Below are 18,232 nucleotides of genomic sequence, written 5' to 3' on the forward strand. Positions count from 1 at the left end.
AGCTACATCGATCAGCCATAACATTAAAGCCACCTGCCTAATATTGTGTACATCCACCTTCTGCCTCCAAAACAGCTCTGACCCGTCAAAGCATGGACTCCACAAGACCTCTGAAGGTGTGCTGTGGTATCTTTAACCAAGACGTTAGCAGCAGATCCTTTAAGTCCTGTAAGTTGTGAGGTGGGGCCTCCATGGATCAGACTTGTTTGTCCAGCACATCCAACAGATGCTCGATCAGATTGAGATCTGGGCTATTTGGAAGCCAAGTCAACACCTTGAACTCTTTGTCATGTTCCTCAAACCATTCCTGAACAATTTTTGCAGTGTGACGGGGCGCATTATCCCGCTGAAAGAGGTCATTGTGATTAGGGAATACTGTTGGCATGAAGGGGTGTACTTGGTCTGCAACAGTGTTTAGGTAGGTGGTACGTGTCAAAGTAACAGCCACATGAATGCCAGGACCCAAGCTTTCCCTGCAGAACATTGCCCAGAGCATCACACTGCCTCCGCCAGTTTGCCTTCTTCCCATAGTGCATCTGTGTCAGACCACAATGCAATCCTTATATTCTTACATTCCAATCGTCTACACTTTAGAGAACCGACATTATACTGGGGGAAGTACTATAGAAAAGTGGCTCTTTGAGGCTTCATTGGATAATTAATGGTTGTACTTGTAACTCTATTGGACAAGGAAACACTGTGTATAGGGATCTACATAGACCCTTTAAGAGTTCCTTCAGAGGAACAACCGAAGAACTCTTCAGGCTTCTGCATTTTAATATTACAGCTCTTTTCAGTGAATCAAATCATTGGGGTCAGTTCATCAGGTAGAGTCGTCTCTTTCGGCTCCCAAATGGTTTGTCGATGGATGATGAGACAATGGGCCCCTGGGCATAAACACACATTAGGCCCCAAACACCCACCGCTTCCCACTACATCATAGGCAAGGCATGGCGTTAGATGACACTGTTTTTAAGTGATATAACGATTATATACAAATAGAGCAGAGATTTAAGGACATGTAAAAAAAAAAAAAAGTCAGCAGCATGTCAACAAAATGCAGAGGATTCGGCCAACAAAGTCCTAAACTTTGTCCCCACTTTGAAAGTGTAATGATGCTTTCATTCCTGTGACATCTTCAAAGTTATCGTGTGGACTATTTCTTAAGGACCTTTGACTCGGGTTAGTTAATAAGAGTGACTTTATGCAGAGGCTCTGGCTTTTGTGTCCTCTGACTCCTTGGGCCCCTGGGCCTGTGCCTAGTAGACACATTCAGTAATCCATCCTTACTAGTGGTTGTCTTTGTCTAACTATGAGTTCCATCCATCCATTTTCCTAACTGCTCATCCTACACAGGGTCACAGGGAGCTCAGGGCAAGGGACAACCTGGACAGGCTGTCAACCCATTCCAGAGCACAATCACACATTATAAACAATTTGGAAATGCCAATCAGCCTACAACGCATGTCTTTGGACTGGGGAAGGAAACCCCCAAAGCACGGGGAGAACATGCAAACCCTGCACACACAGGGCAGAAGCGGGATTCAAACCCCCAACTCCAAGGTACTAAACCACCGTACCAATTGACATTGCCACATAGCTGCTTTACAGAAATCCTAACGTAGATTTAGACCCATATTGAACAAGCAAGAGATGACTGAAGAAAAACTCCCAGAGACAACGTGAAGAAATCTAACCTTCTAATGAATAAAATAACCATACATTGCAATAGACTGTCTGAAATCTATAAATAATTTTTAAAAAATAAAAATAAGTGCACCTTTGCACAGTAAGCATCCCTGCATTGTCTGTGATTAATTAAGACGACTTGTTTCGGTTTATCCTGAAATCTAATCATCTCCTACTATATTACAGTAAATCAAGAGTAACAGTATTGCCTACATCTACAAAAGAAGAAGAAAAACCTGACTCGTATATGAGAGTCGGCTATCGAAGTTCACCTGAAAGATCCGACTCTTTCTCTAGCGACTCATCATGATTAAGGTTCCCGAGTAGTTTAATTAACGGCACCTGCACCCATATGGCGCACGCGCCGCCGTCTCACTATCTCGGCCCTGGTGCTCCTTTCGGTTCTAATATGTGTGCTTTTCCTTCCTGCCTCGACTCAAGACTTTTGCGGTGATAAATACTAAAAAAAAAAAAAAAAAAGGCTCAAATAAGCGTTGCGTGTTGAACTCTGGATATTTTTTATTTTAGAAATGGAGCAGTGCGGAGTCAGAGTGATGTGTCGGTTCAGACCTCTGAACGAGTCAGAAGTTAAGAGAACAAACAAACACGTCATCAAATTTAAAGGCAGGGATTCGGTGGTGTTCAGTGTAAGTCTTGTCTTGAGCTGTTTTCTGTTGTAGGGTGTCACGTGACTGCAGTGATTTTTTTTTCCTTTCCTTCCTATCAGGAGATGTTACTATGGTTTATATTATTCACTAAATAGAAATGAAGCGAGTTTTAGTGCCATTCTACTAAAACTCTTCAAAGTGCTAAAACATATTAGGTCTCTCTGAGAGGAAACCTGCTAAATGGTACCTTAGTAAAGGTGAAAATATCATTCTCACATGTTCAACTTAAGTGTGTGTGTGTGTGTGTGTTTCAGGGTAAGCCTTATGTGTTTGACCAGGTTTTGCCACCCAACACGACGCAGGAGCAGGTTTATGAATCCTGTGCTAAAGACACTGTCAGAGGTAAAACCTTGCAATGTTGATTGAAGACACACTCAGGATGTGTTTTATTTTAATTTGAAATTCTGTGTGTGATATGTAGATGTTCTGGCTGGCTACAATGGCACCATATTTACCTACGGCCAAACGTCATCAGGGAAAACGCACACCATGGAGGTGAGTGTTGTGAGCAAGTGGGTGTTGGTCTTGGTCTTGATCTTGACACCCACTTGTTTTACAGGGGAGGCTCCATGACCCTGAGATGATGGGGATAATTCCTCGTATCGCTCATGATATTTTCGATCACATTTACTCCGTGCAGGAGAACCTTGAGTTCCATATTAAGGTGAGTTGCAAGACTTGTTTTGTGCTATTGAATGGGTTTTATACCGGATGTACCTATTTCACTCCAGTAGTTACTTTTTTTTTTTTTTTTTTTTTTTTTTAATCTGCCAGTGAAATTTTTGAATTAACTACTACTTTTTTTCCCATTTTCTATTGGTTCTATGAACAAATTAATCATTCAAACCACATTGGTGAATTTACTAATTATGAATGCTTGAATGGTGAGATTCATAAACTTTTTTTTTTTTTTTTTTTTTTTTTTTTTTTTTTGGGTACACTGATATCCATACATTTGATAAACACCTCTACCTGGATATGTATACATTTTGTGGTGCACACACTGATCTTGTGTCTCGACGCTTACAGGTTTCCTACTTTGAAATCTACCTGGAGAAAATCAGGGATTTGTTGGATGGTAAGGGTTTACAACCCCAATTCTGAAAAAGTTAGGACAGAAAGGAAAATTTTAATAAAAACAAAGTGGAGTGATTTGTAAATGTACTTTGACTTGTATTTAAACAAAAAAAAAATGTACACAGACAAGTTATTTTATGTTTTACCTGATCAACTGCTTAGTTTTTTGAAGGTAAACTTTTATTTTGAAATTGATGCGTGCAACACGTTCCAAAAAAGTTGGGACTAAAAGCGATGTGACAAGTTGGAATAAGAAGGTGATGTGAAACAGGTGAGGCAATCATCTAATCATAGTATATAAGGAGCCTCCAAAAAACATCTAGTCCTTCAAGAGCAAGGACGGGTCGAGGCTCGCCAATCTGCCAACAGATGCAGCGAATAATCCAACACTTTGAGAACAACATTCTCCAAAGACAAATCAGTAGGATTTTGGGCATTTCACCTTCTACACTGCACAATATAATAAAAAAAAATCAAGGAATCAAGTCAAATCTTGGTGCGTAAAGGGTGAGGCCGAAAATCACTTCTGAATGCGATCTCCGATCCCTCAGGCGTCACTGTCTTAAAACCTGTCATGCGTCTGTAATGGATATCTGGACATGGGCTCGGGAGTACTTTGGTAAACCTTTTGTCAGTCAACATCATTCGCCGCTGCATCCACAGGCGCAAGTTAAGGCTTTACTATGCAAAGCAGAAGACATACATCAACACTGTCCAGAAGCGCCGCTGAGTTCTCTGGGCTCGGTCTCATCTGAGATGGACAGTAGCACAGCGGAATCGTGTTTTGTATTATAAATTAAAATTACTAAGTAAAACATCAAATAATTTGCTTTCAGTATAGTACAGGGTGATCTGAATTTTCAAATGACTTTTTGTTTGTTTTTTGCATTTTCCATACTGTCCCAACTTTTTCGCAGTTGGGGTGGTATATATTGTTATAGCCATGTGAAGTAGTTTATTATTTCTGATAATCAGTCTTCATATATTTGTCAGTCTTTGTCAGTTTTCAAGAAATTTATATATTTTAATTATGTAGTGGAGTTCTGAAATTCTGCACCGTCCAGTATTTGCTGTCACTGACTTTGTAAAAGGGGGGGGAAAAAAAAGCCTCTTCAAGCTCTAACATTTCTGAGAGTCATGTGACGTACCTTTTTATATTGGTCTGGAAAAATGTCTGATTTAACAATTTTTGTGTGTGTGTTTGTAGTGTCGAAGACCAACCTGCCGGTGCATGAGAATAAAAATCGTGTTCCCTATGTGAAGGTAACATGGTTCATTACAGCTAGTGTTGAGTACATTACTGAAAAATTATAATCCAATACTGATGACAAATTCCATGACTAAATATGTCATTACTGCAGCAGTTCTTTGCTTTTCTAATCATAAAGACTATACTTTATACTGAACATCCTGCTGATCTTTAGTCTTCTACACCTGTATATTATATTGATTTATAATCTGGTATCACCCAGAAGAGGATGGGTTCCATTTTTCTGTCTGGTTCCTCTCAAGGTTTCTTTGGCATCTCGGGGAGTTTTTCTTCACTGTCATCTAGATCTAAATCTACATTAGGATTTCTGTAAAAACAGCTTTGGGGCAATGTTGATTGGCATGGTGGCTTAGTGGTTAGCACGTTTGCTTAGTACCCCCGGGTTGTGGGTTCGAATCCCGCCTACGCCTTGTGTGCATAGAGTTTGCATGGTCTCGCAGTGCTTTGGTAGTTTCCTCCCCCAGTCCAAACACATCCATTGTGGGCTGATTGGCATTACCCAAATTGTCCATGAATGTGTGTGCAATTGTACCCTGAGATGGGTTGGCACCATGTCCAGGGGCCCTTGTGCTCAGAGTTCCCTGGAATAGGCTCCAGGCTCCCCTGTAACCTGGTACAGAAAATGAATAATGCAGAGGTTTAGACTTAAAAAGTGTGAAATGCTTTTAAAAAAAAAAAAAAAAAAGGGTAATCTATTTTAATCGTGTGTGTGGTAGGGTTGTACCGAGCGCTTTGTTTCTAGTCCAGAGGAAATGATGCAAGTGATTGATGATGGAAAAGCAAACCGGCATGTAGCAGTAACCAGTGAGTGCCTTTTGACTTCCACTCATCTTTAGACCTGCCTTATTAACTCCTTTGACATAAACCATTTACTAAATACATGGTGTATGAGATTTATTTTAAACCTTATTTTTTTTTTTTTTTTCCTCCTGACCACTTACATTAGTTCCTGGCTATCTGTGTTGTTATCTGTGTGAGTCATTATAAATGTTGGTATTTTTTTGTGTGTGTGTGTGTGTGTGTGTGTGTGTGTGTGTGTGTGAGAGATATGAACGAGCACAGCTCCCGTAGCCACAGCATCTTCCTCATCAATATCAAACAGGAGCATTTGGACACTGCGCATAAACTGACAGGAAAACTCTACCTGGTCGACCTGGCTGGCAGCGAGAAGGTATGAATCAGGTTCTAGTTGACATAGACATTGAAGAGACTTTAGGTTTATTCGAATACCATTCGTTTTGCACAAACAGGAAGTAAAATATTTTTGTTGGTGTTAAAATGCTGCTTGGCATTGACGACGGATTGATTTAATTTGTCTTATTAACTTCAAGACTGAGAAGAAATGGATTGACTTATTTATAATTGCTGTAACAAGTGACACCAGGAACAAACGTGTTTAGCAATATTAAATATATCTGTGAACGGGTAAAAGAACCACTTGTAAAGTAAAAAAAAAAAAAAAAAAGTCTTTACCATTGGAAAGTTGCTATGCTATGTAAGAGAAATAAAACACTTCAGGACGTTCTGTTATATGAAATGAATCGCCTTCAGTTTGGCAACTGTAACTCTACTTTGGCAAGCTGCATCACACGAACGTGTTGTTAATTATTTTTCTATAATAGTATCTCCCCAAGTGTTTTACTCCTTACTTGTAGTTTTCAAGATGTGACTTTATGCTCATATCACCATGTGTGTAATATATTACAGCCAGACTCGTAGAGAAAAAACATTCTTGAAGCTCGCTCAACCATTGTTGATGACATGTTTCTGAGAATTGTGTGTGGACATCATTGTTTCTGCTGTCATCCTGCAGGTCAGTAAGACGGGGGCCGCAGGCGCCGTGCTTGATGAAGCAAAAATGATCAACAAGTCTCTATCAGCGCTTGGCAATGTGATCTCTGCACTGGCAGAGGGGACTGTAAGATTTCCACTCTCTGTAGTTTGTGTGTCTAGCAGATATTGCATCATGTAATGTTGCCAGGTCTGTATGAAACTCCAAAACCATGATTACCATTTGTCAAATAAAAGGGGGGAAAAAACAAAAATATAAACCGTGTCAGTAATGTGTTGGGCCACAACCACGTGTTCATTTTCAAAGTCCTACAATAATCTTGTTTTTTAGTTATTATACTCCCTATTTTCAAAATAAAGAATAGCCAAGAGTGAACCATCACTGATGCACAGCAAGCATACAATAAATGTTTTTATTTCTTACACTTTTCCTACAATTACAATAAATAATAGATACACTGTTTCACCTGTTTCTGTCTCACATGCTGCACACAAGTAATATATTAAAATCAACTTGTGGACGCAGATCAAAAGTAGCACAGGAGGACAGCAGACCTGGCAACCCTGTCATCATGGACTGTCTGTGTGTTATATCAGAAAAGACATCGTGATCAGGAAATGCATAAGGTTTTGTGTGTGTGTCTGTGTCTGTCTGTGTGTGTTGTAGAAAACTCATGTGCCGTACCGTGACAGTAAGATGACGCGCATCCTTCAGGATTCTCTGGGTGGAAACTGCAGGACCACCATCATCATCTGCTGCTCTCCATCTGCCTTTAACGAGGCCGAGACGAGATCCACGCTCCTCTTTGGACAAAGGTGATGTGTAAATGCACAAAGGTGCTAAATAATACAGCTATGTGGAATCCATTAATACACAAAAAAGAACTAAAAATAACATTTTCTAAGGGGTGTGTGGGAAGAGGTAAATGTATTTCCAGATTTATTTTTCACCTTCTGATCTCCTCACTGCAATTACACTTTGCTTAAATGTGACTTGACTCCCTGTAACTGATTGAGACGAGAGCAAATACCCATTATTATTTTGTGGTAGTCTAATACAATGGAAAATATATGTAAGTGTATGTGTGTGCGTTTTCCCCCCATCAGAGCAAAGAGCATCAGAAACACGGTGTGTGTGAATTTGGAACTGACAGCAGAGGAGTGGAAGAAGAAATATTACAAAGAGAAACAGAAAGGCGTTAATATGAAAGAGCTCGTAGACAAACTGCAGACAGAGCTCAATCAGTGGAAGACTGGTGAGAGAAGGAAACAGACATAATTGACATATTGGGGGGGGGTCTAGAAAGTTCTACATGAGGATCTAGAGAGTTTAATCTTGACTGTGTGTTCATTCCACGTGTTATATAATTCTCCTTCTGTAACTGGTGCCTTTACCTTTACATCTAACGTCTTCAGGATGCTTGTGCCGATTTTGAGGCACAAGCCTTTCCTTTTCCAATAGTGTCCAAATTTTAGGCAGGGCTTTAAATCTCAGATTATCCTATCCCATGGCATCCCACGGATCGGCCGCTGGATAAATTATAGAAATTGGGGAAGGCACCTGAATATGTATATGTGGTGTATCTCAGGTGTGTGTGTACCTGTGACGGAGAAATTGAGTGACAAAAAACAGGAAGAGCTTAGTGACCACGTACCAATCGTCAGTAATGGCTTGGCTTCTGAAACGCTGGCCATGGAGAACAGTCAGTACGAGGAGAACATCAGCAACCTGTACAAACTACTGGATGATAAGGTGTGTGTGTGTGTGTGTGCGCCTGGATGACTTTACTGTCGCATGGCGGTGTTAAATACACACATGATGCATTGGACCTACATCTACTGATCATTTGAGCTATTATAGTGAGTAAGTGATGGATTGTGTGTCTCTGTAGGATGAAGAGATTAACCTACAGACGCAGCTGGTGGAGAAACTGAGGCTACAGATGGAAGTACAGGAAGAGGTCAGGGACAATCATCTTCCTACAATACACCGTGAACATCAGGGGTGTGAGACTCTGGAGAGCATAAACCCTACAGAGATTTATTTACACACCCAATTTAGTCCACCATTCCTAATTCCTAACAGGGTTTTATAATTTTAAGCCTTTTTTTTTTTTTTTTTTTTTTTTTTTAAACCGATTAAAAAAACTGTTTTGACTGGCAACCTTTTGACACCCAGTGTCTGTTTCATAACATTGTCTACGATCGTCTGGGGCAAGACTCAAGTGTCTCATGACTAAAACAAATAGCAGAAATATTGTGACTGCTTGCTCTTTGTATCAATAAAGGTTCTAAGGATTCCTGCCACAAGAAGGGCACTGTATAAATAAACATTTTTAAAAAATTTGTTATTGTTTTTAGTAGTAGTTAGAGTTAGTGTTGAAACAGGACCAGTGCAATGCAGTATAGTGTTGTGGCTCTTCAGTATGAAGTTATTGTACCACTCTATGAAGCTGTATCTACTTTAACTAACTAGTATTGGCTTTACATTCATTTTAAGTGTTTGTTCTGCTGTGTGTAGTTCTTGGCGTCGTCGCAGCGGGACTGCACTCGTGTTCAGGAGGAGCTGTGTTCTCTGCGGAGAGACAACGAAGACATGAGGAGAGAGGTGAGGGAGGTGCTGTCTGCACTGGAGGAACTCGCTCTTAACTATGACCGGAAGAGTCAGGAGGCCTCCAACTCAACACATACCAACCACACACTCGGCTCACAGCTCGCTGTGAAGAACGTGAGTACATGGGCCACCCTATATACACACTCCATACACTTACTCACAGCTGAGGAGAATGTAAAACAAGGCTACATGGACACATTACTCCCACTAACAGGACAAAGTGTGTGTGTGTGCGCTAGGAGATGCTAGAGGCCACTCGGAGCGAGTTAGTTGAGCTGCAGGAACTCATTGCTAGTCAGAAGAGGAGGACAGTGGACGTTCTCCATGTGCTGCTGAGAGATCTGAGTGACATGGGAGCCATCATCTGTGTTCATGAAATCAAAATGGTAAACAAACACATCCAGTTTAGACATGCACAGAACATCTGCTTGAGTTCTGATCATTTCTCTCTACCTCTCTCTCTCTCTCTCTCTCTCTCTCTCTCTCTCTCTCTCTCTCTCTCTCTTTTGCTGTCTGTGTTGTAGGTGTGTGAGGATGGTGTTTCTTTAGACGACGAGTTCTCAGCGGTTCAACTTTTCCTCACAAAGCTCAAGTCTGAATTGAAAAGCCTTATCATTCACACCAAACAGTTAGAGTCTACCCATGAGCACACCTCGTTCAAGATCCTGGCCAGTGACGGAGAGCTAGCTTCCTGTCACTTACTCATCTCTCAGGTGAGGTGGCAGACGTTTCAATCTCAAGCTTTGAGTTCTGTCTGAAAACCATCTGATTTCCTCACTGCTTATGTGAGGAGACTGGATAAGTTCTAAATAAAAACATTTTGCTTTAAATACGGTGTCCTTCACTAATAATGGCACCCTTGGTAAATATGAGCAAATAAAGCTGTGAAAAAATTCTTTTGTTTAACCTTTTGATCTTTTGTTAAAAAAATTCACAAAAATACTCTATGTATATCAAACAATTGCAAACAAAACACAGGTTTATTTAAAAAAAAAAAAAAAAAAACTTTGTTAAATATAGGTGTGCAACAATTACTGGCACCCTTTTAGTCAATACTTTGTGCTACCTCCCTTTACCAAGATATCAGCTCTGAGTCTTCTCCTATAACGCCTGACGAGGTTGAAGAATACATGGCAAGGGATCTGAGACCATTCCTCCATACAGAATCTCTCCAGATCCTTCATTTCGAGGTCCACGCTGGTGGACTCTCCTCTTGACTTCACCCCACAGGTTTTCTCTGGGTTTCAGTCAGGGGACTGGGATGGTCATGGCAGGACCTTGATTTTGTGGTCAGTAAACCATTTTTGCGTTGATTTTGATGTATGTTTTGGATCATTGTCCCGCTGGAAGATAAAACCACAACCCATTTTAAGCTTTCTGTCAGAGGCAGTCAGGTTTTCATTTAATCAGTATACGTAAAATATATTTTTCTCATATGAATTCATAGGGGTGCCAATAATTGTTGCACACCTATATTTAACAAAGACTTCCTTTTACTTCCAAAGGTTAAGACACGAAAATCCGTGTATTTAAAAAACCCATTCAAAGCTTAAACACTAACCAGCCCTGAAGAGACGAAAACATTGTGTCCATAGGGGTCAGTATGTACTGTCCTTCACAGCATGTTTCTTTAAGCGATAACGAAGGACATCCTGTACTGAGGTGCTTCCCTTCTTATTGCTATGACGACAGTACCAGGTGAAGATCAAGTCTTTGACGGAGTGTGTGCAGAAAGCTGAGGAGACGAGGAGAGCGCTGGAGATCACTCCGCACATGCTTGCTGAACAGTTACCCAAACTTCACACACACGGTAACTCTGAACAAGGAGCTGTTTTGGTATAAGCGAATGTAGTTGCCTTTGAGGCTGTTATAGAAAATAATGATAGCATGTGTGATTTATGTGACGAGAGTTACTGGTACCTCCATAAACTTGATCATTTTCAAATAACTGCATGTCCTGAAGCATTTTATTTCTCTTATACCATTTGTCAAAATTACAATTTGATACTGACGTTTAGTAATTTTTTATCCATTGTAGATATTTTGTGTAATGTCTGTGAAACAAGTTCCTGTTATCACTTGTATTATAGCATTTATAAACAAACATTCCCTCACCAGACTCTGTTCTTCCTCAGTCTCTTAATAAGACAAAAATGCAGCTTATAACATTACTGATAAACCATAAATTCCTTTGTCCTGGAGACTTTTTCCATGGCTGAAGTGAATTCTTGAATATTGAGAGATTTCTGTAGTAACGAAGGAAATCATTCTACAATTGGAAAGAGAAGTAAAACCGTGTCATTACGAATACAATGTTTTCTCTTTGCAGAAAGCAACCAGGATTTGTGTGAACTTGAGAAGCAGAAAGAGCTCCTGAAGGTAAACCAGTCCCCGCAAAGCCAGGTATTTTTTATATAATGTGTGTGTATAAAAAATATAATGTGTGTGTATGCATGCATGCACAAAGAGACAAGAAATGTCTGGTCTAGAATTAATCAGGCTCTGCACAGCTACGTCTGTGAATTACTGCTAGAAGTGTTCATTTGAGTAAAAAGGCTCTGAATAGAATGTAGGAGTTGTATGGACTGTATGGACTTTTTGTGTGCTAAAGTTCTAAACTCAGAGGTGTTATAACCTCTACAGTTTAGCCGTAACATCTACCATTTTTGATCCCTTCCCTTGCTGCAGCGATAAAGGAGATTCCTGAAAACGACACTTCTCTTCACAGCTGGACTGAGACCAAACGTGAATAAAATTCACGTGGAATAAAAAGCCGATTCTAATAGAAATAGCTAATAGAAAACAAGTATATAAAAATATAGAGACGCTGCTAATTAAGTAGTGGTCACATTTTTAGGCTTCTTAGTGTTGAAAACAGTGGAAAAAAATAAATAAATAACTCTCTTGCCCAGTGGTATATGCTAGGGTAATTCTGGTCACTTTTAACCAGTGTTTTGTTTTGTTTTTTTCCTCTGCCTGCTAAGACTTTTTGTACTGTTATTAATATACATAAATATTACATGATTAATTTCTTACTTGTCTCCACCCACACTGCATAAATCCAAGTCCTGTTCCTAGCTGAATAGCTGCGTAACGTACGTGATCATTTATGCTGTTTGCAGCCATTTTGTTATTTCCTAACTCACTATGCTGCCTCTCAATTTATGAACTCTTATGTACTTTTAGTAATCGTGATGAACTCCGTTTACGTGTGTGTGTAGGAGAAGAACCAAAATAGCATCTGACACAGAATTTTCTTGAGTGATTTTTCTACTCTGAAAAGCTTGAAGAAAAATAATGCTCATTTGGAGACCTAAAAACCAGAGATCTCTGTGTATGTGTGTTTTTGTAGGGTGCTTCGAATGAGCGTCACAGAGAGACGCAGTCGAAGATGTTGGTTCAAATGCACGAGGAGTTTAACAGCAAACAGAGAATGCTGGACGAACTGAAGGAGTAAAAGAGCCCGCACCCACACACCTTCTTGAAATGCTCATAAAATGTTTCATTATTAAATATCTTTGTTCCCTTCTCAGGTTTAATGAGAATTTGGTGCTGGAGCAGAAAAGGCTTCAGTGTGAATATGAAACCCTGAGGATGCGCGTGCAGGAGAAAGAAATCAACCTACAGAAACTAATGTAGGCCTTATTGTATAAATCTACACACTCGTACAGAGACACACGCACTACAAATGAGCAAATCATGATGTAACGCTGTTTTGTACACAGTGTGTCTAATGAGAAGACCGAGCACACCAGTGCTGAGCTGAGAGACTTTGAAGAGGCACTGGTGAGATTAAAGGGTTTTTCCTTTTATATACACTCACTACATACAGAGGATATTTTTGGAAAATTCTGTACACTCTGACATGTTAGTTTGAATTTTACATCAAACATTTTAATTATCACGATTTTACCTTTGCATTGAAGACTGTAGAAGTGAATTTCCCTGTTTCTATCTTTCCCAAACAGTTCACTGCAGCAAAAGTAAACAGTCTCAGGAGTGCATTTGTTTAATTCTTGCTAATTTCCTCACCAATAATTTGTTAAGACCATTTAAAAGTTTAATATTTGCCTTTTGTGTGTATGTGTGTGATAAATTAAAATGAAGTATGTGTGTTTAGGCACTGAACGCTATACTGAAGGTGTAAGATTAATATCCATGTTTAATATCAGGGACAGTGTCTCAGAAATCCTTATCTCTTTATCTGTGTGTGCTGTTTCAGGCCCAACAGCTCCGGTCTTTACATAGTTTGCGGACAATGTTTGTGCAGAACCTGACCACACATGTTGAAAAGGTACCTCATGATTATTATCGTGTGTGTGTAAGACTGGTCACACTGGTAGACTGTCTTCATCTGCTGATGTGTTGGTATTTGGTAGCTGGTCAGACCAAGCTGGATTTCTCAGTAGGAACATTAGCCTCGTAGTTCCAGTTCAAAATGTTGTTTTGGCCTATCGACTATAGTGCCCTCCACGAATATTGGCACCCTCAAGAAGGCTATGGAAAAATCATCTTTATTGGTTGACCTTTTGATATTTTAAAAAAAAAATGAATTTTAAAAAGTCAGAAAAATACTCTGCTCTCATGGATAGTAAACAATTGCGCAAACAGGTTTATCAAAAAAAAAAGTTACATATGTGTGCCACAATAATTGGCACCCCTATGAATTCATATGAGAAAAATATATTTGAAGTATATTGCTATTGATTATTTTACATTTTGTAGTACACTTGGGTGACTAGGAACAGGAAATTGTTCAAACATGGCTTTAAATATGGTATAAATATGAGGTAACGCACAGACCAAATTCCCTTAGTCATTCATAACAATGGGTAAGACCAAGGAATATAGCTGTGGGGTGTGCCAAATGGTTGTTGAGCATCACAAAATGGGAAGTGGCTATAAGAAAAAAGCCAAAGCATTGAAAATGCCCATGTACACCATCAGGGCAAAAAAGTTCCAGCCAACTGGAAATGCTATGAATCAACCTTGGAATTGGACGCGTGTCTACATCATCCCAGCGCACTGTGAAGAGGATGGTTTGAGTGGCCAAAAAATCTCCAAGGATCACAGCTGGAGAATTGCAGAAGTTATTATGTCTTGGGGTCAGAAAGTCTCCAAAACTACAATCCGAAGTCGCCTACATCACCACAAGTTGTTTGGAAGGGTTTCAAGAAAAAAGCCTCCACTCTCATCCAAAAACAAACTCAAGTGTCTTCAGTTTGCCGACACTACTGGAACTTCAAATGGGATCAGGTTCTATGGTCAGATGAAACCAAAATAGAGCTTTTTGGCAATAAACACCAGAGGTAGTTTTGGCACACACAGAGAGGTAGCCATATGGAGAAGTACCTCATGCCCACGGTTAAATATGGTGGTGACTCTTTTTAATATTTTGGGGCCGTTTTACTACCAGAGGACCTGGACATTTTGTTAGGATACATGGCATCATGGACTCTGAAATATCAACAGATATTAAATGAAAACCTGACTGCCTCTGCCAGAAAGATTACAATGGGCCGTGGTTGGATCTTCCAGCAGGACAATAATCCAAAACATACATCAAAATCAACACAAAAATGTTTTTTTGATAAACCTGTGTTGTTTCCAATTGTTTGATATCCATGAGAGCAGAGTATTTTTGTGAATTGTTTTAACAAAACATCAAAAGGTTAAACAATAAAGACAGTTTTTCAGCTTTTTTGTTCATATTTACCAAGGGTGCCAATATTAGTGGAGGGCACTGTATATAGACAGTAAGCGGGGAAGCCATTACTTTCACATTGTACCTCCTAATACTTGGTAGGAAATCGTCCACTTTAAACCTGCTAAACAGTAACATTCTGACACTACAGTATGGCCTTGTCATAGCACTTCCTCAACATTTTTACTACAGCATGTTTAACGTAATGATGGTGATTTTGCTGACTGCCAGAGCACTGCACCGGACTGTGAGAATGGAGAAAGCCGTGTGCTACATAAACATAAGGTCTCCTTCCTGGAGAACAACCTAGAACAGCTCAGCAAAGTCCATAAACAGGTAAACACACAAGTCTTAACAAGCAGACACATGATCTCAGAGTCTGTTGTACAGTTGTTTATACACATGACTATTTCAGAAACTGCAGGAGGGGGGAGGGGGGGGGTTGTTTCTTTCATCATGTTCTCACACTTGAACCTTTGTGATTATTCACTAATCACTTTGTGTGAAAAGTTATGAGGGTTTGGTTTTTTTTCTAGGTTCAGTGTTCATACTATTTACAACTTAATTGGTATGAAATCAAATAAAATCCAACACATTTTATCTATACAAACTAATTCAATCATGGAATTGACTGAATGTTTTAATAATAGTTAATGAATAGATATTAAATGCTAGGGCCAAAACTATAGAAAAATTGTTTTTGAGTCCTATGACTTCAATGCTGTGTAAATATTTCAGAACTTGGGAGATCTAAATTAAAATGTATAGAGTAAACAAACCATGGTTTTAATAGAAATATAATTGAATGCACAAGTAAAGTATAAACCAGGGGTTCTCAGGTTTAAGCCAGGACCCCTCTTAACTTTAAAGAAAACCATTTCAGACTCCCTCAGTACAGATTTATCTTATGAACATAACAATTAAAATTTTACACTGATTATATATATATATATATATATATATATATATATATATATATATATATATATATATATATATATATATATATATATATATATATATATATATATATATATATATTATATATATATATTTTTTATATATATATATATATATATATATATATATATATATATATATATATATATATATATATATATATATATATAATATATATTTTAGCAAGTGAAAATATCTGAAATATAGACAATTTGTTTTAGTATTTCATGTTCTTAGATTAGATTTTTATTTTCTTATTCTTTTGGAATAATTTTTGTTTGTTTCTGGCAAAAAAAATGCTTGAAATTAGTTAAATTATCTGCCAACAGGACAAGAATATTTCAAACTTATTTAGAAATCGGTTAAATAATCATTTTTGGGTTGCTGCAATCTTATAATAGGAAATACTATGCAGATAAATGCGGGCACATTATTTAAACATGTACAATAATATTTGAATTCTGAATTTTCCAGCCACAGAACACATTTGTATTATTAGAATCACTTAAGTTGAGGACTAAGTTGATATCATTTATACCTATCGTATAGCAACAAAGAGCATTTATACAAGTGAGTGTGAGTGTGAGAGATGAAGTTTCCTGATGTGAGGTCTCTAAACAATGTCCTGCTCCCTCTCACGGCAGCTGTTACAAGAAAACGCAGACCTGAGCTGTGAGCTGCCCAAACTGGAGAAGCGCCTGCGTGCTATGATGGAGCGGGTGAAGGCGCTGGAGTGTGCACTCAGAGAGACCAAACAGAGCACAGCACAAGACCGCAGACTTTACCGGCAGGAGGTGGACCGCATCAAAGACACATTACGAGCCAAGAGCATGGCCTGCTGTGGACACTCTGCTCTTATCGGTGAGCCACGTGTGTGTGCAGATACACACGGACTTGTGTGAATGTCGTGAATCCACTTTCAGAATCTTTGCATGTGCATGTTTGTTTGTTTATATGGTTTATAAATATTGGCATGAAAAGGGAATTTTTTTTATATAGATATAAATTTTTTTATATTCCGATTAAAACAGCCACGTTCCAGGGATTGTCTTAATCTGAATCAGACAGTGGAATTGCTGCATTTACGTGACTCAATACTAATTAGAATATTGATGTGCATGTAAACGTAGCCAGTGATGGTGAAATGGGTCTCAGTTTGTTCTCTTGAAGGGAACCAATAATCTCACAAATCTAAATACATACTGCCAGTGCTTGTTTTTGTATTTTAAAATATAAAGTGGACAAACGTGCTGTATATTTGTGTCTGTGGTTATGGTTACAGTTTGGTCTTGAACATAAAACTGTCCTATTAATTTTTTTTGACACTGGAAAACTCAGTAACATGACAAGCTGCATTTATTGATTAAAAAAAAAAAGAGAGAGGCTAGTGAGGGACTGTAACTATAAATGAATAAAAAGTGTGTGTGTGTGTGTGTGTGTGTGTGTGTGTGTGTGTGTGTGTGTGTTGCAGCTAAGCCTATTCGTGCCGGCCACCATCATGCCTTCTCTGTAACTGCTGGGAGAGGAGGACCGATCGTCTATAGCTATCACCATTTTTAATCTTCATTGTGTGTGTCCCCAATTGACTGTATTCACTGAGGACTTGTGGTAAATTAAGGGACTTGATTTGGAGATTTCTTCCTGTGGTTTTGGCCGTTTCTTCACAGCACTGTCTCAAATTAAATAAAATGAAATATTTTCTTTCAGCTGTGTGTTCTTTTCTTACAGATTTTGATTTGGCTACAGAAGCAGGGGAGGCATAGAGTATTTAATATGGTGAGGTTATGTCTAAGCTGTTTATTTAGCATTTTTGAAGGAGTCTCCCGTGTCAGTGTTTTGTACCAATAAAAGGTAAAGCTGTTTCCACACAGTTTTCCTGTAACAGCACTTCACTGAGGTTTTTGTTCTTTGCTTACTGAAGGACCCAGGAAAACTATTCAAATTTTCATCAGTAAATTTTAAAGAATCTTTTATAGAGTCATGTTTTACAGAAATGTCTGACTTTATAAGCTGGATTTTATTGAATGTTTGATTTAATACCTGGTATGTCAATAAACTAGAATACAAACAAGCAAACTTGCTGAAGGGAAAATTCCAGATTGTTCCATAACAGCAATCCTTTCACAAACACACCTGAGTCAACTCAAGTATGTTAAATAGTTAAATCAGGTGTATTAGAGCAGAAATATACCGAACTACACTGGGTGTGATCTCTTCACTGTAAGTTAAGGAGAGGAGCTTTGGATTTCGTGCTACGAGTGAGTTTTTTAAAAATTTATTTATTTTTTATTTTTAAAATTTTATTTATTTATTTATTTTGTCTTCTCAGATGGAGACCAAGCTGAGTAGCACTGAGTTTGATGTAAGAAATCTAATAATCTGGAGTATTTTTACTGGATTTTATACAAATATAGTATCCTTGAATTTTACTTCAGCGTAACCCCAATATTTAAAATCTG

At 38.6% G+C, this 18,232-nt stretch overlaps 1 protein-coding gene across 6 annotated transcripts; it reads left to right on the top strand.

The window, feature by feature from the left end:
- The first annotated feature begins 1,924 nt into the window (after positions 1–1,924).
- On the top strand, positions 1,925–17,660 carry LOC108272700 (kinesin heavy chain). Of its 6 annotated transcripts, none has more exons than XM_017481322.3 (26): positions 1,925–2,139; positions 2,218–2,336; positions 2,612–2,699; positions 2,779–2,852; positions 2,917–3,021; positions 3,387–3,435; positions 4,642–4,697; positions 5,421–5,508; positions 5,751–5,875; positions 6,518–6,622; positions 7,163–7,311; positions 7,603–7,751; positions 8,085–8,248; positions 8,388–8,456; positions 9,017–9,223; positions 9,349–9,495; positions 9,634–9,822; positions 10,802–10,919; positions 11,439–11,488; positions 12,462–12,562; positions 12,643–12,744; positions 12,835–12,895; positions 13,332–13,403; positions 15,045–15,149; positions 16,418–16,634; positions 17,245–17,660. In XM_017481322.3, the coding sequence occupies exons 2-26, from the start codon at positions 2,220–2,222 to the stop codon at positions 17,331–17,333; spliced, it is 2,796 nt and encodes a 931-aa protein (XP_017336811.1). In that variant the 5' UTR covers positions 1,925–2,139; positions 2,218–2,219; the 3' UTR covers positions 17,334–17,660. The 6 variants fall into 6 exon arrangements, with proteins under 6 accessions (XP_017336811.1, XP_017336815.1, XP_017336809.1 ...); XM_017481320.3 differs by having other exon boundaries at positions 1,926–2,139; positions 11,439–11,512; XM_053684556.1 differs by lacking the exons at positions 1,925–2,139; positions 2,218–2,336 and adding an exon at positions 2,375–2,430 and having other exon boundaries at positions 11,439–11,512.
- The last annotated feature ends 572 nt before the right edge of the window (positions 17,661–18,232 follow it).

This window comes from Ictalurus punctatus, chromosome 12 (genome assembly GCF_001660625.3).
Source record: "Ictalurus punctatus breed USDA103 chromosome 12, Coco_2.0, whole genome shotgun sequence".
NCBI lineage: Eukaryota > Metazoa > Chordata > Actinopteri > Siluriformes > Ictaluridae > Ictalurus > Ictalurus punctatus.

What these genes read in the sequence shown, in the direction of transcription:
- LOC108272700 (XM_017481320.3), top strand. Translation starts at nt 2,220, where the DNA reads ATGGAGCAGTGCGGAGTCAGAGTGATGTGTCGGTTCAGACCTCTGAAC. An exon ending in AGATGGAAGTACAGGAAGAG is followed by an intron (nt 8,457 to 9,016) that starts GTCAGGGACAAT and finishes TGCTGTGTGTAG; the next exon opens with TTCTTGGCGTCGTCGCAGCG. An exon ending in TGGACACTCTGCTCTTATCG is followed by an intron (nt 16,635 to 17,244) that starts GTGAGCCACGTG and finishes TGTGTGTTGCAG; the next exon opens with CTAAGCCTATTCGTGCCGGC.